The sequence below is a fragment of the Wyeomyia smithii genome, chromosome 3, assembly GCF_029784165.1.
Source record: "Wyeomyia smithii strain HCP4-BCI-WySm-NY-G18 chromosome 3, ASM2978416v1, whole genome shotgun sequence".
NCBI classification, from domain to species: Eukaryota; Metazoa; Arthropoda; class Insecta; order Diptera; family Culicidae; genus Wyeomyia; species Wyeomyia smithii.
The window spans coordinates 210,274,120-210,296,907 of NC_073696.1; the positions used below are offsets into that span (position 1 = coordinate 210,274,120).

The following is a 22,788-nucleotide window of genomic DNA, read 5'->3' on the forward strand; positions in this document are numbered from 1 at the left end:
TGACACTATTGGACAACGATCGGCCAACGACCCTGAGCGACAAGAAGCTTCAAAGGATGCTGAAGAGGAAGACCGAGGGAAAAGTGGCTACATCGCTGCGTGCGCTTAGCCGGGAGGTTGGTGTATGCGGTAAAACAGTGAAAAAGTAACTGGAGAACATGGACATACATGTTAGGAAGCGGCAGTCCCGTCCACTGGTCTCGGAGCTGCAGGCAATGACTCAGCGACAGCGGTAGAATGAGATGGTCAAGTCGATTTTCCCGGCGAATCGCGACGAGGCAGTGGTGATGGACAGCAAGCCTATCGCACCCTGGATGGCAACGACTGGCTGGGTACTTCGTATTTCACTTCTCCCACGAAGGAAGTGAGCTCCGAGGTGTAATTTATTTCACACACCAAGTTCCCCAAGAAGGTGCTGCTGTGACTGACAATCAGCGAGAAGGGGATGTCAAAGCCGCTCTTCTTTCGCTCCGGGCTGGCCGTAAACGGGGAAATTTATAGTACGAAGTGCCTGCCAGAAGCTGCGTCGTTCATCAAGAAATACCATAAGGGCGAAGACACGGTGTTCTGGCCAGATTTGGCGTTGGCCCACTACTCGAAGTGATCGTTGGAGGAGATGGAGCGGCTGAATATCGATGTGGTACCGAAGTCGGCAAATCCGCCCAACGTCCCCCAGTTGCGTCCAATCGAGAATTTCTGGGCAAACTTGAAGCGCAAGATCTATTCCAACAATTTTGTCGCGAAAACGGAGGAGGAATAAATAAAAAAAGCCTAAAAACATGCCTACACGCATGTTTTCGTTCGCCATGGCAAATGTCCCGGTTAATTGCCGGAAAGCCGCTCGCAAGGACGTAGAATTTTTTCGCAAATAAGATAATATAATTACCATTAATGGGAAATTAATCAAACTTAATTATCTGTCTTATTTTTTTTTCATCACCATCTGAAAAAAGTCCATTTTGTTACCGCAAACGTTAAATGCTACAGGGTTTTAATCGTTGTTCATAGTACACGAAAACTGATACGAACCATTAACCTAATAATTATTTTTTACTTTTCGAACTAAGTCATTCACCAAAATATAGTCCCTACTGAGTAAATGCAAGAAGTGCGAAAACTGAGAGAGCAAAACAAAACAGGCTTTTAGAAATCTAGACTGCGTTGGTGTGACGGAAACGCATTTGACCGGAGATTAGCAGTTGTGGGTTCGAGTCCCACCTGCTGAACTTTATTTTTCGAAGTTTCCAATATCATATTTTTCAGTTCATTCTTATTTTCACCTTCATCTCTACACTTGCTGCCAAATAGAAAAATTTCGAACTAAGTTCCTTTTTTTCTTACGACTACATCATGTGTTTGTGTAAAGTATGAACCGTGTGTAATTTTACGAGAAAGCGGAAAATGAAATGAAAACTGATGGTTTGAATCGGGCTTTAGACAAATCATACCTTATTCAGACGAGACTCGAACCCACAATCTTTGACATGGTGATTTATCCAGTTAAACCAATTTATACCCTGATTTCTCGTTTCATTTTTGGATTCTCGTAAAATTACATACACCTACTTTACAAAAACATAGAATGTAATCGTTAGACAAAAAATCAAATTAGTTCGTAAAGTAATTTTAGAAAAATGGAGATTTTCCGTTAAACGCGTTCGGCAGGGGAATATCGACCGAAAGTCGCGATAACACACAGGCTGTATATATTTTAGTACGTCACTCATACTCTCTGCGTGTGAGGAGACACTCTCTTTCAGTCACAAACATAGCTCTCAAGAGGCCGTGTGTATAGTAAGGCTGTGTGGATGAAAAATCTTGCTCTTGGTAACAGTAGGCAGCAAACACGTGCTGCATATGCATTCAACACATAGTTTTGCTTGATTTGATACAGCTCTTGAGCAAAAAACATCAAAGATAGCCATTTTCACAACCACGAACTTTTATAAACGCAATCCAAAAAAGAGCACTGTGATTCATGGTGCAAATAAAAAACATTAATTTACACATCTCCGATTGAGTGAGCACTGATTTTAACTGCTCAGTTTTCGACGGAGTAAAAATTTAAAATCCAATTGTGGTTTCAAACTAATCCTTCATAGAATTAAGGTGCTCTCGGGTTTTGTAGGATTTCCTTTGCTTTGCCTAAATAAAGCAGTTGACATAGCTTGGCTACTAATAAACATTGATATTATTGCGTTTCGCGTTGACGGTGTTAAGAGATTTTGAAGGTTGATCTCATCTACGCGAACTTTCATATGTAATTATCAAAATGTGCGTGATGATAGAAGCAAGAATATTTCCTTATTTTTGTTCGCCTGCAAAAATTGCGCAAATACCAGCAACGCCGTCAACGCGAATATTAAAAAAACAGATAACATTGCCTCATGGTTAGCACAGTAGCTGGCAGAGCAAGAAATGACACTACACATGCGTGGGCAGAGTAAATCCACCCGATCGGCCCAAATTGCTAATCAGATGTTACTCTGATCGGTTCTTTCTACTTAACCAAGGATTCATGCAGCAAAACAGCGCAGTAGTACATTGAGCACAGAACAGGATTCCCTAACGAACGATTGCGATATTTTCACCAGCTAACTTGATCGCTCTAGCATATTATTTTATCAGGGGAAAATGATAGAAGAGTCGGTGTATTCGAAAGCCTGTGTATAGTTAATTAAGGTGTGTTAGGGCCATCCACATTTTTGACGACATTTTTTTGATGATTTTGACTTTTGGAAGGAGAGGTTCCGCGGATAACTATCTATGTAAGCTCGGGAAAAAATTAACCGTGGACATTTCAACCCCCAAAACTGTCCACGTAGAATATGGCTGGCTTGTTAGGAACGTGACACAATAGTAGAGGGTGTTACTATATTGGGCTAGGTTTAACTGGATAAAACACCTTACCGGAGATATCAGAGAATCGAGTCCAGTCTGGTAAAGGTATGTTTTTTTCAAGGCCTTGCATTCTCGTAAAATTACATACACTGCCTTCTATACAAAAATATAAGTTAGTCATCCATAATGTTTGCATTAAAAAATGACCGAAATTGCCGATTTTTCATAGGTTTACTTTTGCACGCACTGACGAAACTACCCATGCAGCATCAATCATAATAACCCATGAGTCAGCAGAAAAAAATTGGCAGCTCTATCACTCAAACTTTAACCGTGATGACTGCTTCGTTCAGAAGTGTGTACGTTCAAAGAACGGTACCACGCCGCGCGTTGTAGACTCCGGATACGCTCGTTCCGGCAATCAAAACAAAACCCGGTTCCCATTGGCCGACGACCCTGAATAACAAGAAGCTCCTCAGGATGCTGAAAAGGAAGACCGAGAGAAAAGTGGCAATGTAGCGTGCGCTTGACCGGGAGATCGGTGCAACCGGTCAAGCAGTGAAAAAGTACGTGGCAAACATGGACATACATGTCAGGAAGCGGCAGTTCTGTCCGCAATTACTCAGCGGCAGCGACTGAATACGATGGTCAAGTCGATTTTCCCGATGAATCGCGACGTGGCGGTGGTGTTGGACGACGAGACCTATCTCACCATGGATGGCAAAGACTGGCAGAGCACTTCGTATTTTACTTTCCCCCCGAAGGAAGGGAGCTCCGAGACACACCGGAACACAACGGAAGGGGGTGTCAAGGGCACTCTTTTTTGCTCCAGACTGGCCTTGAACGGGGAAATTAGTACGAAGTGCCTGCCGGAAGTAACGTCGTTAAAAAAAAATACCAAAAGGGCGGAGACGCGGTGCTCTGGCCGGATCTACTCGAAGCGATCAGAGGAGAAGATGGAGCGGCTGAATATCGATGTGGTATCCAAATCGACGAACACACCCAACGTCCCCCAGCTGCGTCCCATCGAGAATTTCTGGGCAAACCTGAGGCGTAAGATGTACTCCAACAATTTTGTCACGAAAACCGAGGTCCGCCGTGGCGAATGTTTTAGTTTACTGTCGGAAGGCCACTAACAAGGCGTAGAATTTTTATGCAAGTAAGCTAATATGATAACCTTCCATGGAAAATTTATCATACTCAATTATCCGTTTAAGTTTTCCTTATCACCATCCGAAAAAGTCCATTTTTATTGAAAACGTTATAATATTTTCAAACTGGAGCCATAATTTGAGCAGGCTATTTTAACGCCTTGACGACTTTATCTTTCATCGTCGAAATTTTTCATTCCTATGAAGCTTGTTGGTAACTTTCGCTAAATTCCTGATGGCAGCCCCGTCGCGAAACAAGACATCGCGGTCCTAGTAAGGCAGCAAGCTTTGACAAATATGCTACGAACAGTTCAGAGAATAATGCGAATCGGAACAATCAATATTGACCTAGGCAAACGAAAAATGGACAACGATTGGATATTTGGTATTTGGAGTGTTAGAGCGGCTATAACCAAGCATGGAAAAGTTCACTCACTAGCAATATTTCATGCAAATGTGTTCTTTGATTCATCAGTTATCGTTCAACTATTTCCACTCGCGTACAAGTTTTCCATAGAAACGCTGTTGATTGTTTTTCGCTTCTAAGAGTTCCGACTACCATAGAAGGAGACTGAATGATTCAAACACGATAGTATTTATTGTATCCAAGTTCACTTGCACTCAACATTATCGCGAGAATCTTTGAGAAGTTATCGCCAGTGATACAAAACTATGAATCCAAATGAACGTTAGATTGCGTTCAATTGTTTGCTTACCGGAGGAAGCAGATATCATCAATGCTAACGGAAATTGCAGCATGGTGCATTAGCATGTGATACTTGATATCACCAAGAATTATCGTGGTATATCACGGTGAAAGCACGACGTGGAGTAGCCGAATTCAGCCTACAAGCAGCCAACATTTGAAAGAATCATTGCGATCGCTTGAGTGCAATCATTTACGATTCTTTCGTGAAACACTCGCTAGATGTAGCTCGCTCCGCCTAAAGCAGGCAATACTGAAACAAAATCATCAAAGAAAGCTACCATAGATTTCATTGCTTTAAGTTGTTTCTTGCAAGCTTGAGAATGTGTAACTTTTAATAGCGATGGTTTGCTAGGATTGAAAGCTTATAAATAGCACGTTCAGAAATGATACCTGAATGATTGTTAGGCGATACGAGTTTTTCCATCCTTGGCTATAACACAGTGGCGGTAACAGAACGTTAAAAGATCGTCGTCGTTGATATGAATGCAGAAGTTGGACGGGAGGAATTCTTTCACTCCGTTATTTGGGAAAGTAAGTAGGGGAAGTCTTCACTCTACCACCAAAGACAGTGACTTGAGGATAGATAAATTCGTTGCCAAAGGAATGACCTGCTCCCAGATCGACCACATGTTGAACGACGGCAGCCACTTCCAAAACGTTAGATGCGGTCCTTTCGGGGGTCGAACGTCGATTCAGATCACTATCTTGTGGTAGGAAAGATTCGCACACGATTGTCCAACGTATCTAAATCGAGATCGAAGAGAAAGATTCTTATGAACATCTAGAGGTTATCAGGCTGTCAAAAGTAGTTACTCCACTCGGAAACTTGAAAGACGGATCAATGAACCGGTTGAAGTGGACCTGAACGTGCACTGGAAGCACATCCATGACGCGGTCAATGAAACAGCGCGAGAGCTGATAGGTATAGCAGTGGGAACCACCCGAAGTAGAAGGTTAGATGCTTAGTGTCAAGAAGTAACGGAGAAAAAACCTGGCCTACACTAACACATTAGGAATAGCAAGTCGTGTGACGCGTGAGAGATACCGGGAAAATAGAGCTGGCCGAAAAGAGGCTTCACTGCCATAAGAGTCGTGAATACTACGATCTTGTCGTCGGGGATGCAGAGAACTGATTTACTAGGTACGACACGAGGAACTTCTATAGAGCGATTAACGACATCAGGAACCACACCGTACCAGTACCTGCCATATGTAATGATAGGTGGGGGATCTCAAGCGTAGAATCGTGCGGTCAATAGTCGGTGGCAGAAAGGATGCTGCAGGCCACATGAATCATGAGTTGTACGCAGTATACAAACTAACAAACACGCTGATATTGTCAAGTTGATGAAAGACAGCAGGTTACAGTGTGCTGGCCACGTAGCATGTATGGCAGATAAGCGACCTGTAAAAATAATACTCAACAAAGACCCGGATAGAGGCAGACGACATCGAGACAGATCCCGCACCACGTTTTATAGCGGCGAATTCTGAATTCGGCATCGATTCTCTATGATCTGTCGCCATAAAAGTAAAAGTAAAGTGAGCAAGTTGTAAAGAGTTTTAAAGGCGCATGAATATTGATAGCGAAGTATGAAGCATAGTCGAAGTTGCAATTTGAAACAAGTTGTAAAAAAAATCCTGGATTCATCTTGCCTAGAAGTCAAAGTATTGACCACGTACAAATCTATTTCACTCCGTCAGGTAAATAAAATGAAGAAATATACTGTATATATAGTCATTCTCTCCATCAATCTAGAAGTTCTTTAAAAATTATAGAAAAGCGAGTTTCCACACTTTTCAATTTTGCAGGAAACGTCGACATCGCCAGTCAACCGTAGAGTCATAAAATCAGTAAAAACAAATTGCTACATATGAGGTTTCAAAGTCTTATGATTTCTAGAAGGTTGCGATAAAATCTCGGTCTAAACGAACATTGTTGAGAGGGTATGTCTTGGGTCTAATGCGTTACAATAGGCGCCTAGAATAGCAAATTTGGAGATGAATTTTGCAACGCAACGTTACGTTAAAAGGAAATTATACTTCAATTTTACAACACAGCACTTTGAATATCGACTTACCCTGTTGAGTTGCTGCAGTTCACGCGAAGCAATTAGAGTAAAAAAGTTTAGTATTCGTATTTTAAATATGAAGCTGGATGATGACATTTTGAATGTACAAATGTACCAAAGAAACAACAGATCTAAAATAACTGATTGAAAACTCTCGGCACCCTTATTAGTGTGTGAAGTAACTACAGGGCAGTCACAACAATCCCAAAAACTCTCTCTATTTAAAATCTATTCGAGACAAAAATTTATGACTACTTACTGTCCAGATTAGCAGTTTTTTTATGTGTTTAATACAAGCGATAGTTTGACAAACTACGCAGATTCGAACGTGAGCTTAGAGCAAATTCACCAGGCTTACATAAGTAAGTGTAAACGCAAATGTCGAACTGTAATGTTACCTAGCCTGAAAATGGATACTCCATAGTCGCAGAAGCATTTGTAATCTGTCCTTTAGATTGCTCCCTTTGCAGCGACTAGTAGCACAAATGCACGATGCGCGAGCGATCGATTTTAGATGTGGTATGCACATTACAATGACATTGAAAAAACGATAGATAATTTTGAATTCGGTTTCCTGATTAGTATGATGATGAACTAGAACTTGTAGAGATAGGTATTATAACACATATACTCACACGAAATCATTCCAAGTGTTGCCACAGATGGCGTCATGCTTGCAAGGCTGCGTTCGGCAGAGGTCATCTGTCACTACACCCTCCAGCACCGAGCTGCGATCGATTGTCACTTTCCCAAATGGAGGCGGCAGAGTTAACCCTTCCTCGTTGAGAGGATACAGCTCGACAATCATTTCATGCGAACCATTCGACACCTGGACATCCTGAATGATACCCTTGAAAAATTGTCTCTCCGATTCGTCCTTGTACAAACTGTTTATCGAATCCGCATACGGAGGCGGTCCACCTAGGTAAAGCACTTGAGCGTTCAACTGTCCAGAAGAGGATAGAGTCTTCCGGAAATACTCGGTTCCATTTAGTTTCACTTGTATAAGTGTCGAGTTACGTATCACCTCTATAAGATGAAGGTAGCCATTGTCGAGTTTATTTCCACCCACGGTATAACCTTCGGGGGTGTCGTTAAAGATCATTCGCACGAGCAGCTCTCCTTTGGAAAGGAAGGCAGCCACGTACGAGTCGTCCGCTGGATTTTGGTTGTTGTCCATATCAGGATCGCTTCCAAGGTAGAACACCATTCCGGAACCTTGCCGCGTTCGAATGAACATTGATATGTCCAATACTGACCGTATCGCCCGTCGAGCGGATTCGCTCACAATTACCTTGACAGCCGATCGAGTAGTGTTTTCATGTCCGAAAGTTGCGGCGGTGATGTTGTACTTGCAAGTCTGACCCAAGTGTGGCCGTTGACAGCTGCAGGAGAACGTGTGCCACAGATCGGTACATTGTCCGTTCGAGTTGCAAGGGTTGGGTTCGCATTGTGGAGTGCGAGGACATCCGGTGTCAATATTGTGCAGTGTTGTGAACTCCTGCTCCTGTCCTGGAAGAACCCACTGACCGTTAATGACAACGTCTTCCATGCATCCAACGAAGCTGGAGACGGCTTTTGCGATATGCTTCAAATAAGGTTTAGCCAGAGTTGGTGTCGTTCCTCCCAAATAGGTTATCGGGAACGAGGTGTTACTTCCGTTGGTACCCTCGTAGGAATTGATCGGATAAATGGTTTGCTCTTCGTTGGCGGACAAGACTAAATGAGACGAGTTAATGGCTACGAAAACTTTCTGCCACTTACTGTCATTTAGTCCCGATCCTATGAAGACTCCTTCCCAACGATTCAGCAGCGCTGAGTGCAGATTAAGTCTTCCGTTGTTCAATACTAGAATGTACGAGGTAGCGCCGTTTCCGAAGGCCAGAATACCGTTCGGTAAAGTTGTCTTAAATCTCAGCTGAATGTCATATCCTTCATCTCTCGATGTATTCACTATCAGTAAACTGCTTTTAGCGAGTGACATGGTCGTAACCGTGTCACATGTTTCTCCCTGGAATCCTTGTCGACACGAACAATTGAATTTGTGTTCCGTTTCATCCTCCAGATAGGGTATGCAAGCACCACCGTTCAAACATGGTTCATTCACGCAACCAGTTAGTCTAACAGAACAATTTTTTCCTCCCCACAACCCATCACAGTCACAGTTATAATTGTTGCGTCCATCCATGCAGGTTCCGTGGACGCAAGGCTGATACTTCAAACACTCGTCTATATCCGTTTCACAGTGCATTCCTTCGAAACCTGGTTCGCACTCGCACGTGTAGTTTCCGATTCCATCCACACAGTTGCCGTTCCTACAAGGACTACTCTCACACTCGTTGATATTAATCTCACAATTCTTCCCCATCGTTCCGTTCACACAAACGCACTCATACCCACTGGCGTTTTCGAACTGGAACTGCTGCGAAAAGATCGCTGGCAGATTTTTGTTCTTTATATAGTACAGAGTGACATTGGACCGTTCTAGACACTTTCCGGAGTACTGGCACGGATTCGACTCGCACTCGTCGATATCTTCCTCGCAGTTTTTACCCGTGTAACCCGGATAACACTTGCAGGCGTAATCGTTCACCTTGTCAATACAGCTGGCTGCGTTTTTGCACGGGTTCGGGTCACACTCGTTGATGTTGACCTGACAGTAGGAACCAGAGTAACCGGTCTGGTTGCAATCACACTGGAAACCGCCTAGCAAGTCGATACAGCGGCCTCCATTTAGGCAAGGCTGGGACTGAAAATTTGAAAAAAGAGAAAGGATAAAATACGGTTTTGAGAGGGGTTATTTTTAATGTGATACAGAAGTTGAAACTCACCTCACAATCATCAATGTCAATTTCGCACAGCCGACCCGTCATTCCCGGTATGCAGACACACGAAAAGTTCGCCACCCGGTCAATGCAGGATGATCCCTTCGAGCATGGATTGCTTTCACACTCGTTGATATTCGTGCTGCAGTCTTTTCCACTGTAACCAGGCGGACAAATGCACTCGTAATCGTTCTCCTTGTTCAAACACTGAGCACTGTTTTTACACGGATGGCTAAGGCACTCGTCTACATCGAGATCACAATTCAAGCCCGTGTAACCAGGCGTACAGAAGCATCGAAACGAACCGGGCGTATTCTGGCAGATACCGTTGCCACAGATCTTCTCCTTGATCTTACACTCGTCTACATCACTTTCACAACGTTTTCCCTCGTATCCTGGTGGGCACTGGCAGACGTAATCCTGGCCTTTCGCGAAACAGGACCCATTATGTAGACAGGGCATCGACGCGCAGGCATGGTCACAGTTCATGTTCTCCGGACACTGACACTTTCCGCCGATACAGCGGTACGGTTCCTGGCAGTTGGTCGCCGTGCATACGACCGGCAGCTCACAGTGCGTTCCCTCGTAGCCGGGTGGACAGACGCAAGGTGAGCTACTGTTTGGTGTGCAGCTTCCGCCGTTCTGGCAGTTGCACTCCGTGTCCGAGTAGGGAAGTGCAATGGGCGACTCGCAGCGGGATCCTTTTTAGGTTGAGAAGGGAAAGTAAGCAAAAAAGGAATTAGCTTGTGGTGTTTATTATTCAGTTTGAGTTTTTTTTTCTTCGGTAGGCATGCAGTAAATAATCTGTGCTGTTAGTTATTTTTTTTACGTCGCTGTGGTGTTCTTTTTCTTATAATTCTAATTTTGTTTTGTTTTTTTTTTCCTGAGGTTTTTTTTAGATAGGATTGCTTTCTTCTTAATCATTAATACTATAGAACAATTTAATAGGCTTTCCAAAGATAAACTATTACCTGGCAAATGAAGCTCAATTGTGTCATTTGTTATTTATATATTTCTGCTTTATGTTGTAATGAACTTTTCGAAATTTTGACTGTAACTACCGTCTCTGTTTCAAATATAAAATTTTACTTCTAATACTTCTTAATCTGCATCAATTCATCTAATAAAAGAGGTATTGATTGCTTTCTAGCTTTTAATGGGGTCCTAAAGTTTTTAACGGTTCTCTGATTTTTATATATCAGCTGTGCAAGAGTGAAGAGTGCAAGTGATTTTTAAAAAATGTTTATCATTATCCTTTGATTTTTAAATGAAAGATAAAAATCTGCTCGAAATGCCTTAAATGACAGTTCTCTCATATACCGTGCATGGGCGAAACGTCATCTAAGACCTTTCGAGCAGTTTTTTATTCTTCATTTAAAAATCGAAGGAAAACGATAAACGTTTTTTAAAAATCACGTTTTGCTTAGAAAACGCGGCTTTTTCAAATGATATACAAAAACCGGTATAGCTTTAGGACCCAATTGACTTTTTTAAAGCATTTGACATTTAAGCTATTGTATAAACTATTGCATTAGTTTAATTTTAGTCTTGAAACTATTATTCCTAATGAATTTTATCAAACTCTCGAACTCAGGTCGTGAAAATCAACGAAAACCTATCTAACTTACTCTATATTCTTTCTGGTGTACCCCAAGGATCCATTTTTTTTAAAACAACCTTGCATTTTTAAATGTTTAAATACATTTTAGAAAAGTCGTTAAAAGAAAATACTGCAAAGCGGTTCACGAACCATTTGCAATTTTGAAATGCTCATCGCAAAATTAAAACCAAAAAATCAAAATTTTGAACTGATTATTCAAGTCAAATTATTTAAATGTATTGAAACGTAACAAAAGTTATCCAGGTACAACACTATTCGAATTATAATCATCTACTATTTTTATCCTATTCATCTTCACTCTATTTTTACGATTACGATTTGTGCAAACGATTTGGTAACAAGTGCCGCCTTTAGCCTTTTGACTATAAAGTCTCACAGTGATTTTTTCGAAGTCCGTCTGAAAATTAAGTTGGGCACTAGAGGGTTAAGCTGGAATCTTGCAAAACAAACATTTTTTTCTTCCAACTCCATTAAACTTACTGCAGCAATTTTTCGAGCAATCAAATCTTATATTGTAATCATATGACTATCGAATCAAATACTCATTAGCGTTAAAATAAGAACGGCAGAAAAATCAGATATACACACCCAAGTGTCTCTTCATTGTTAAGCAAAAAACTTTGCTGAAAGCATACCAGCAAACTATATAGTGCTGATTCATAACATTTTTTGCAAAATGTAATTTTTTGCTGTAATTCAGTTCCAAAATTTAATGAATTTCATTCAGTAATTTTATTTTTACTGCAAATCGAAATTTAAAGGATCAATTCACTGGAAACCAGTAATCGATTCAGTGATTCACGAAAATACAGCAAAACTATTTGCTGAACACAAGGGATTGGTATGGTAGCCTTCAAGCGTAACGAACATCTATTTCTGTACCTTTCATCCCTAAACTACTTTCTCTGCCGTCACAACTTGTTATTGTACTAAATATCACTTTTAATATCACATAACATGCAAAAATTTTAAAAAATTGTTCAAAACTATCTGATATGCTATTAATAATTCCAGTCAATATTTGGTCCGTTTGCCCGAATCAACATAAAATAAGGGTGAACTGACCATTTTTCGGGTGCCAGTGTTAGTGATGTTGGTAACGCGTCGAATGTATGGTAGCTGATAGCGATGCCATCCCCGTGGCTGAATACAAAACAGTAAATGAATGTTTTCTGGAAATCAGTGAGCAAATCGATATGTCAAAAATTTTTACGTCAAACTGACATTAGTTAAATCCGCCAAACCGCTGCAAAGCTCATAGGGATCATAACTAAGTTATAGATAGCTGATATGGGATCATAGCTAAATCAATGGGCTATGAAAACATAAAAGTACAAATGATAAATAAACAAAAAGTGATGTCAAGTTCAACAGTAATTTGTTTATGTGGATAGGTAAAAGCTGGTGCCTAAGGAAAACATGGTCCTCTTACACAAACTTGTTAACCAGCAAAATATACTCTGCTTTGCTAAAGGTATAGCAAAATTTCAATGCTTATTACTCAGTAATTGCCTGAATGCCTGAACTCCAGTTTGATGAAGTTACAGTTAAGTGAACGAAATTTTAGCATTTTTACAATTTTACAATTTTAACAGCACCTTCGCAGAATTCAATGAAACTTTGTGGGTGTGTAGGCCTTACTTCCCTGAGCAACTTTGCATATTTTTTTCGGAAATTTATCTGTACTAACGTTTGAAAAGGACTGAAGTTGTTTGCACCGGAGCCAATCATTTAACATTGACACTGGCTCTGGTGTTTCAAGTTTCGCCCTTCGGCCGTTTGTCTAATAACAACCTTGAGTGGCAATTGCAAAACACGAAGTTTCTGTTTCAAATATATCCCTCAGTTAAGAGCATGTTCTGGACATGGCTGCAAGAGATAGAGAAAAGTTGTCAAGTAAAGACTTTTTATGAATTGTCTTAATTTTCATTTGAAAATATTGAAAAATTGAATTCGAGATCCTAGCATTTTTTTCAACGGTAATTCAGTTCTAAAATTTACTGAATTTCGTTCAGTAATTTTATTTTTGCTGTAAACCAGTCTTTCATTGAGAAATTTACTGAAAACCAGTAATCGATTCAGTAATTCGAGAGAATACAGCAAAACTATTTGCTGAATAGAAAACACTGAATGAGTGTTTGCTGGAATCCAGCGAAAGGATTGATATGTCAAAAAATTTTACGTCAAGTTGTCATCAGTAAAACGCACCAAATCGCTGTGCAGCTGGTACGAGATCATCGCTAAGCTCCTGATAGCGGATATAGGACCATAGCTAAGTCACTGTTGGGCTAGATGTACCTAAAAGTTGAAATGATAATCATACATCTCTAGTTCAACAGTAATTTGGCTATGATCCGATGGGCGGATGGAAGCTGGTGCCTGAGGGAAACATGGTTCCCTTGAACTAACTGATTAACCAGCAAATTGATTTATGCTTTGCTGGATGTATAGCAAATCGCCTAGCTGACAACCAGCAAGTTGTATTCTGTTTTACTGAACATGCAGCAAACGATCTGTCACTTTTATGCAATTGAGCATAACTGAATAACACAGTGCAACAATTGTTTTGCCTTGGCTCCTATGTATGATTTTTTGATGAAGTTTGATGCGAAAATAAATTTCCCTGAGTTTGAACATATTTCAACTTAAGGGGCAACTAAGGCGCCATTTTGAGTTTTTGAGAAACCGGTAATTTTTCTGTTTTTATCGACGCCATTTTGTTTTGAGGCCAAATATCAAAATTCTTAGAGTTTGTCCACATATTAGCTACCTTTTACCCATCTTTTAAAAAAAACAGATCTTAAATCGGACAAAAACTGAGCTCAAAACGGTGATTCTACGAAACCGGTTTTGGCATAGTTTTAGTATATTTTTCACAAAGCAAAATAATATCGATTATTTCTGAGAATTGATGGTAATTCGCTAATATCTTAAAGTGATAGTCAAATTATATCTTATTTTGAGTAAAAAAGTCTCAGAAATCGAATGGTAGGTGTCTGATCAACGTAAAATGGACTATGTTAAAACCGCTCTTCTTTCGCTCCAGCCGTGAACGGGGAAATTTATAGTTGTGTGCCTGTCGAAAGCTGCGTCGTTCATCAAGAAATACGAAAAGGTTGAAGATGCGGTGTTTTGGCTGGATCTGGCGTCGGCCTATTACTTGAAGTGATCGTTGTAACCCGGGAGGAATTGGAGCGGCTGAATAGAACTAATGGAACCAAACTTGACATGTGGAGGGTAAGGGTTTTAAAGGGTAAGAAATGTTATTATGGTAGTTCGACACCCCTCCCTGCTCTGGATACGTATGAAGCACATATTTACATAACTCGAAAAGTATCCAGCAAATTGAAAAATTGATTCTATGATGGTTTTACACCCTCTCTTCTCTGGAGAAGAAAGGTGTCACACACAAATGAAACACACATTTCAATCACGTTCTCCGGAAAACAGTTCCAAATGATCGTGAAGATGCACAGAAGCAAAAAATTGACCCCAGATTACATTTTGATTTCATATTACCCACTATGAGTAATTCCGGAACCGAAATAATATCCACAAGTCAGAAATCGACTCCACATGACATATCGTTTTAAAATCCTAGATGACGACTTCCGGTTTCTGTGAACAGCCGAAAGTGACCAAATACCAACCAATGTGGGTAACGGGATGATGAACAGAAGCCAGAAGGCGAGGACCTTCTCATTGCAATAAAACCAATCATTTCAAACGATATGCCGTTTGAGTTTGAACATATCTCATATTCGATTCATCATGCATTTGCAGACTGTTCACAAATCACAAGGTCAATCTGGATGAATGTGGAATTAATTTAGAATGTTTACAAGTATTTAAATATAAAAAAAATGGGCAGAACAAAGTTTGTCGAGTCAGATGGTTTTAAAATAAAAAAATTAGATATTTTTCTGAAAACCATCCCATGATAACTTTTCTATAACCCCTGCTATCACCGTACTTCCAGGAGGACAAACAAAAGTTTTCATTAAGAAAACTTAATTTCTTCAAGAGTTCCAACTTTGGTTTGTTCAGAAAAAATTCAGTGAACTAAATGTCTATCTAAAACTTATTTTGAAAAAGTCTAGGATGACCAAAATTTATTTTTTAAACATTTTCAAATTAAATTTCCATGACGGTAAGTTGGACTCACAAGAACTAAATGCCTGATTTTGTGCGTTATATCCACATATGTTACTTTCCTCATTCCTTTAAGGGGTAATATCTGCCAAATGCTCAAAAAAAGGCTTTTTTCATGATTTTTTCAAAGGACATTTGAGATTTAAAGTATATGAATAATATATTATTGGATTAAGCAACTCTTGGAGAATAGAAAAAAAAAATCATTGCTATTTTTTCCTACAAAATAGCGGCTGTACAGCGATTGCCGTGAATCGCTTTTTTTTAAATTCTTCCGCGACGAGCAGTAGAAGTCGTGCCCAACGCCACCTATGACCAAAACAATTTTTTTTTTCATTATCTACATTAATGTCGCTAGCGAAGTACACATGATTATATTTTTAGAATTTTTCTTCGCAAACTGGCAACGGTTTGAAGAAAAAAATCATTTTCGACAAAAAAAAATCAACTTAATTGTTTATAACTTTTGTTGTTGTTAATCAATCGCTAAAATCGTGTGTACTTCACTAGATAATCTAATGAAGAAGCTACAGTAAAAATTTCAAGTCAATCCGATGTAAACTTTTTAAGTTCTACTGCACGTCGATTTTGAAAACATGGTTTTGAGAAAAACGCGTTTAAAGTTTCAAAATGCTTTAAATCTTAAGAATCGCAATAATAGAGCCGATCTCACGCAAAACTCAAACTTGTCACTCACATTTATGCACTTATGAATATAACTCACAGTTAAAACGTATGGAAAAACTCAAACAAAGAACGTACACAACGAGAATGACTGATCGACTAAACAAAGGAAAATTGTGAGTGAACAGGTGCTGTAGAGACACTATAACGGTCGAAACTTGATGCAGCCACCTTTATACTTCAAATTTGAATCACTATAACGAACATAGGTAACTTCTGTTAGTTTACAAGGCCTCTAAATAAAAAGGAAAAAGAGCATCGCCAAAATAAACGAAAAATGTTATTTTGAAGCATAAAAGTTGTTCGGTAAAAATCGGTTTAAACGAATTTTGAGTATAGATCAGTACAGTACTTGGGCGATGTAGATTTTGATTCTAGGATAGTTTTAGCATGATTTAAACGAATGAAAAAAATGACAAGAAAAATTTTGTTTTGATAGATATTACCCCTTAAAAAACAGTGGATGAAACACATCGAAAGTTAAAGAAAAGTTTACGAAAATGCTGCTCTAAGATAAACAACGTGCCGTGATTAGTTCCATCGCTTCACTGCATCGCTGCAAACTGATAAATACATTGTCACCAGAGTGAAGTCTGTAATTATAATGCCGTTATTGATTGTCCTGTTTCGGCATGAGCATTGTATTTTCTTCGAACATTTTACGCATCAAAGAAGAGTTTAACCCTCTAGTACCCAAGATGGTTTTCAGACGGACGTCGGTAAAATCACTATGAATTTTTATCTAGCCACATGCTAACGTAACACACGTTTTCCTAGAATTGCCAATGTTCCAGTTTGAACTGGATTTATCCAGTTTTTTCAGGTGGTCCAGTCAAACAGTTTAATTCCAAAATTTTCCTGTTTTTTATATATGTTCCAGTTTTCTCCAAATTTTTTATTCACTCAAGCTCTCTTCTCGCACGAAAGACGGCCAAATTAAGAACTGCATGGCATGGTTGAGATAAAAACAAAATGAAAAAAATCTTCAGATTGTTTTCTGTTGTGTAGCAGTTTAAAAAAGAATTAGTTTTCAAGAGATTGCTTGAAATAATTGAAATGTAAACTTTACTAATGTTAAGTAAGAAAATGTTGCAGCAGTACTTTTGTTAAAAGATAAAGTAAATGAAAAAACTTAATTCTCCTAAATTTGAGATAGATTGATTGCGTAATTTTAAATTTTGCTACTGTCAAGGAAATTTTTCTGTCCATAATTTTAACAAAATGTAAGCTCGAAACAAAACAGTTGAAATTAAAATAAGTATTTTTTTAATAATATCTCTTTAGTTGTTGTATTTAAAACTGATGCTGGATCCAGTAATCATCACAGAAAAACTTTCTCACAATTAATTTGTGTGCTATATTTTAAATTTATTTCGAGTCCAGTTTTTTTCAGAATTTTTCCAGTTCAATAAAAAATATTGGCAACTCTGCGTGTTCCGATGAAAGTAGGGATCAAGCGAGAGGGTAATGCGGAGGACTGAACGAAAATGTAGCTTGTAGTCAGAATAACGATGCTTGTGTTTCTACGCAGAAAGAAGGTCGTTTTAATTTATTATGAGGTTCTGAATCCGAACAAAATCATCCCTAGGGAACGGCTTCGACTTCAATTAATGCGACTAAGTTCAGCACTTCGCGCTAAACGGCCACAATACAAGCAAAGGTACGAAAAAGTGATTTTACTGCATGACAACGCTCGGCCTCATACTGCCGAAGTCGTTGAAACTTACATAGAAACGCTAAAATGGTTCTACCGCATCCGCCATATTCCCCAGATATTGCACCGTCCGATTGTTATTTGTTACGTTCGATGGCTCATGGTCTGACGGATCAACAGTTCTGCTTATATGAAGACATCGAGAAATTGGCTTGATACGTGTAGAACCTCAAAAGACGAATACTTTCATCGTTACGGTATTCAAGCTTTGCCAGTTGTGTTGTTATGTTAGCTAGCAAAGAGCAATACTCTGAATGATTTATAGATAACTGTTTTTTTTTCGAAATGAAGTTGCCATTTAGCATTAAAAACAAACATAGAACAAATATGATTGTGCCCAGTATAACTATGACATACAACTTAGCTTATTCATCATATCAGCGGACTTATTCAAGGGTATTCTAGTTCATACTTGTAAAAAAAACTGCACTTTCGCTTTTATGATTTAGTATGACTACCTAAATACAAGAGATTTAGCATTCAACAATCGCGCGACGTACCTAACTAATTGTTAAACGTTTATGTTTTTCTCATGGTGGCCTTGCACTTATAAGCCTCCTCCGCATGAATATCACTTAAACATTGTTGTTGCTAAACCTTATAAGCTTGTGTTTTACGAAATCAAGATATTCATTATTTAGTGTTTAGATAAATAAAAATGCGCACTTGTTGAAATCACGTAGTTTTGTACGATACGAATAGCAAATTTTATAAAAGCCTTATTAGCTAGTTCGATACTCTTATATGTGTACCGATACTGCGATTGTGAAACGGTCTCCCGATTGTGAACTTTTTTGCCAAACAGTTTCTTTAGTTTTTCCTGACTCTCATCAGAAACGTTATTCATTATTTAGCGTTTAGATAATTATTTGTCTAATTTTTGTATATTTTTTATAATTTAGTTTTTCCTGACTCTCATCAGAAACGTTTTTTTCTTTCGCTTCTGGGGCTGGGCCCGGCTATAAATTAACCTTTCACTGCATGATTTGACTAAGAAACTTCAAGAACACCCCAACGGTTTTTTTCGCCAAAAATACAAACTATAATTTGGAATAAATTTTGCAGTATGCTATTTCCAACCTGTAAATCCGCTAGCACAAACGCATGTTATATTTCTACCGTAACCCGGTGCTGGGTTGTTGCTGCCGACGATGGCGGTGCTAGTGGGAACGGCACTAGGGCTGGCCCACACACAGCTGGCACCGTTGTAGCAATAGCTAGAGCAAGCTTTGGATTGGGCCGACTTTTGGGCGATCGCAACGCGCCCGCTTAGCTGCAGCCCAGCTGTGCCGGTGGTGGCCATGGTGGTGTACTGCTCTACGCACTGGCCTATCGAGCCTGCGGAAAACGAATCCAATGTGGTATGGGAGGGTCAAATTTTGAATTTTGCATGTGTTACTAATTCAGTCGTGCAGTTAGGTTTGCCATTTGTGCATTAACTCGTCACGATCTGCAGTGATCGGAAGGGATAATGGCAGCTTTTCGAGTTAATGCACAAACGATTGCCGGGGTTAGTGTTCAAATTAATTTGCCAAAAAGCTTAGGTACTTGTAGGAGAAGGAGGATGGGAATTAAGCTAACTTTTATTCACTGATGCACACTAAATTTACCTGTGGTTCCAGGTTTGCAGACACATCGACCGGATACGCAATCGGAGTCGATGGGACACTGACTGCAGCCTGGCTCAATATCGCACAGCTCTCCCGAGAATCCAGGCTGGCAGCGACATTCGAAACCTACTTGAGTGTCGATGCATGTTCCGCCGTGTTGACAAGGTGCTGATTTACACTCGTTGATGCTTAGCTGACAGTTAGCACCGGTAAATCCGATGGGACATTCACACAAGTACGAACCGTACGTATCGAAACAGGTTCCACCGTTCAGGCAAGGATTCACAGAACACTCGTCAATGTTGTTTTGGCAAAGCGTACCCCCGTAACCGGTTCCCTTACAATCGCAAGTGAAAGCGTCAACACCATCCACGCACTTGCCTCCATTCAAACACAAATTTGGTTTGCAGTCATCCCAATTGATTTCACAGCGCGCACCGATAAAACCTTTCAAACACTCACATTCGTAGTTGTTTTTTCCCGGTGGCACACGACAAATTCCATCATTAAAACACGGAGTTGGATCACACAATGGATGGGAGCTGAGTTCGGTTTCACAATGCGTTCCCGTGAAACCAGGCGCGCAAATACACTTATAATCTCCCTTAGGATCTTCCTGGCAGCTACCACCATGTTGACATGGATCTGATTGGCACGGGTTACCCATATCAATCTCACAATTTTTCCCCTTGAATCGGGACGTACAGTGACATTCGTATCCTTCAGTTCGTGAGATGCAGGTTCCATGCTGCATGCAGGGATCTGTTGCACAATGATCCTTCGGGGGCCCAGTGAGCACATCATGATCCGTACAAGGTCCAGGAGCCAAGGGACATGGACCAAACACGACACCCTCGTAGTTCATCGCGCTCTGGTTGAACACCAGCCCAGGTCCGTGGAGCAAACATCCTGAGTATTGATTGCCCAGGATCAGAACGGCCGCTTCGTCTTTGATGTATTTATTCGTGATAAGCTGATTATTGAAGGTTTGGTTGGCTATCGTTGTCGACTGTTTATCGATAATGCAGTATAGTGTTCCCACCTGGTAGAGAAACTGCAGCGTGTGCCACTTATTGTCCAAAAAGCGACCCGTAACACGTGCTTCTAGTGGCTGGCTGCTGGGTGCCGATAGCACTATCGAAATTGAATCCGGTAGTACTGACACCAGCAAAGCATGACTGGCATAACGCTGAGACAGGATTTCACCGCCTGAAATGAAAAAGATGATATATGGTTTATTGTTTGCAAATAACGCAGGAAATAATAAATAATGTTTCGCTTGCAGTTTGACCTAATTTCAGCAGCTGGTATTGTTTTGAAATCTCATTTTTCGCTCGTAAGGACTCAACAGTGCTTCGGAGCGTTTCATGTCAACCGAGCGGAAAGCAAGCCGGTCATTGCCACACATAGCTACCGCTAGAGGTCAATAAAAGCAAGTAGGCAGTTGGAAACATAAATAATTTTCCCGAGCTACCGACTTGGCACAACCGCTACGCGGTCGGGTAACATCATGCAGAGAAAAGTTCATTCCACAACACCATAACTCTAGCATGGGTACAAACATGAATCGAGTCAGTCGAACAATTAACACACTTCTGGATATGCAATGGGTACTTCAGTGTTTCGCGCATACCTCAACGGCAGTGGTGGCGCCGGAGTGACTCATGCATGCTGCCTGCGAGTGCGGGAACCAACGACTGCTCCCAGTTGCCCCTCGTCTATCCGGACCCTCTCGCAACGTTCGTGAGCTGTAAGACTCAATCTAGGTCTCGCGCTGTGAGATAGACACAAAATAGACGGGTTTTTGTCGCGGCATTAAGAGCTTTCCGTTTCTGTTCCAAATAAGACCCAGTTTGGCGGCAGATTTGAACCACAACTGTAAGCGTGGGGACGTGACGACGGTGTGGCGAGCGTGTCCGATTCTAGGTTACGTTTAGCTCGAGCCGCCTGCTCCAGGCTGAACTGAACAGTGAGTATTGATACGACATAGCGTTAGAAATCGAAAACCATTCAAACCGCAGGGAAATTCATCGAACTCATCATCGAGATGCAGTTTGTGACAGTTTAAGGCAACTCGTTTATGCAGTCGTTGACAAGAGGATTTGAACAATCAGCGCGTGAAAATGAGAAACTTTGACCTAATAATTTATAATTGATTAAACGAGTTGAGTCGAAGGGATGAAGCTAGAGGAGAATAATTTTTTTGGTCGAAAGATATTTTCACACTAAAGAACAAGTCGGGTTTCACTCGATTAAATGAAATTTTGCAGATATTTTGGTTTCCCAAAAGGTTTCATTTTTCAATATATTGTTACGAATTACTTTTTTGATTCGAAGTAATATTTTTAGCATCTCTCCATATCTAGATACGATGTGGAAAGATACGCTTAAACCCTAGTTAATATTAGGATAATTCTTCTTCATGCTAATAAATCAATATAACTCACATTTAAGCATACAGTACACGTTCAAAAAATATTTTCGCGTAATATATTTGAAACGTGATACCTATTTGAAACTTTTTTTTTTGATGTAATTTTTTTCTGTATAAACAATTAAATCAATATTTTAAGCTCAACGTGCATATTCTCAACTGTTTTTCAACTCAACATAACCAATCGAAGTTTAATGCAACATATAACAACTCAAAAATATATTTAAAGAACTATTTATGTAGTGACGGCGAAGTATATCATCATGTGATATGGGCAAGGTTATTTAACTCTATCTCGCATACCGACAACATAGAGAGTCGTTGTTTTCAAAAAAGTCTTGTGAAGGCTTTTATTTGTTGCACAGTTTATTCGAAATTTGACTGCAACGTGGCGCTATTGTGCATGTAGTTTTGAGTATTTTGTGTAACGTCGTGAATTTGACCATTTAAGAAGTTGTCGTATTAAGTAAAGTTCTTCAGAGGGTCAAGTGATTTTATGTGATAAACATTCTGTTTTTAAATTCGACTACAACGCGGCCCTTGTGTGCATGAAGCTTTGAAAATTTTCAACATTACTTATCTGCTGTGGTCTTTTGGGAACTTGTTCAAACGGTCATGTAGAAAACTTTGCTGAAGACCACAGTTTTATAGGAGGATGGAATGGTAGTAAAGGTACATCAGGATTGAAATACGAAGAATTACGTGCACACTAGCACCACATTGTGGTGGAATTTCGGACTTAACTTTCACCATCCAGAAGCCCTTGACCTTTTGAATAACTTCGCTGAAGACCGCAGCTTTCTAGAGAGTAAGAATCATGAGATAAGTTAAGGTCAAAATATGGAAAATTGCGTTCACACTAATGCTACGTAGCGGTAGAATTCTGCACTGAGTTTTTCCATGACACAAGATATCTAGTTATTTCATTTGACGCTAAACATTTTTTTGACAATATGGACATTTTGACTGTAAGAA

The 22,788-nt window shown here is 40.0% G+C and overlaps 1 protein-coding gene across 3 annotated transcripts in view; it reads right to left on the bottom strand.

Moving 5' to 3' along the window:
- Positions 1-22,788, bottom strand: part of LOC129727827 (protein crumbs) — a 111,800-nt gene that overhangs the window by 7,274 nt on the left and 81,738 nt on the right. For 2 of the 3 annotated variants that reach the window (XM_055686038.1, XM_055686039.1), the window contains 4 exons: positions 19,380-20,588; positions 18,850-19,107; positions 9,605-10,299; positions 7,409-9,522 (listed from right to left, as the gene is read on the bottom strand). In XM_055686038.1, the coding sequence (XP_055542013.1) occupies positions 7,409-9,522; positions 9,605-10,299; positions 18,850-19,107; positions 19,380-20,588 (4,276 nt within the window). The remainder of the gene's footprint in view (positions 1-7,408; positions 9,523-9,604; positions 10,300-18,849; positions 19,108-19,379; positions 20,589-22,788) is intronic. The other variant, XM_055686040.1, reaches the window with a different exon arrangement.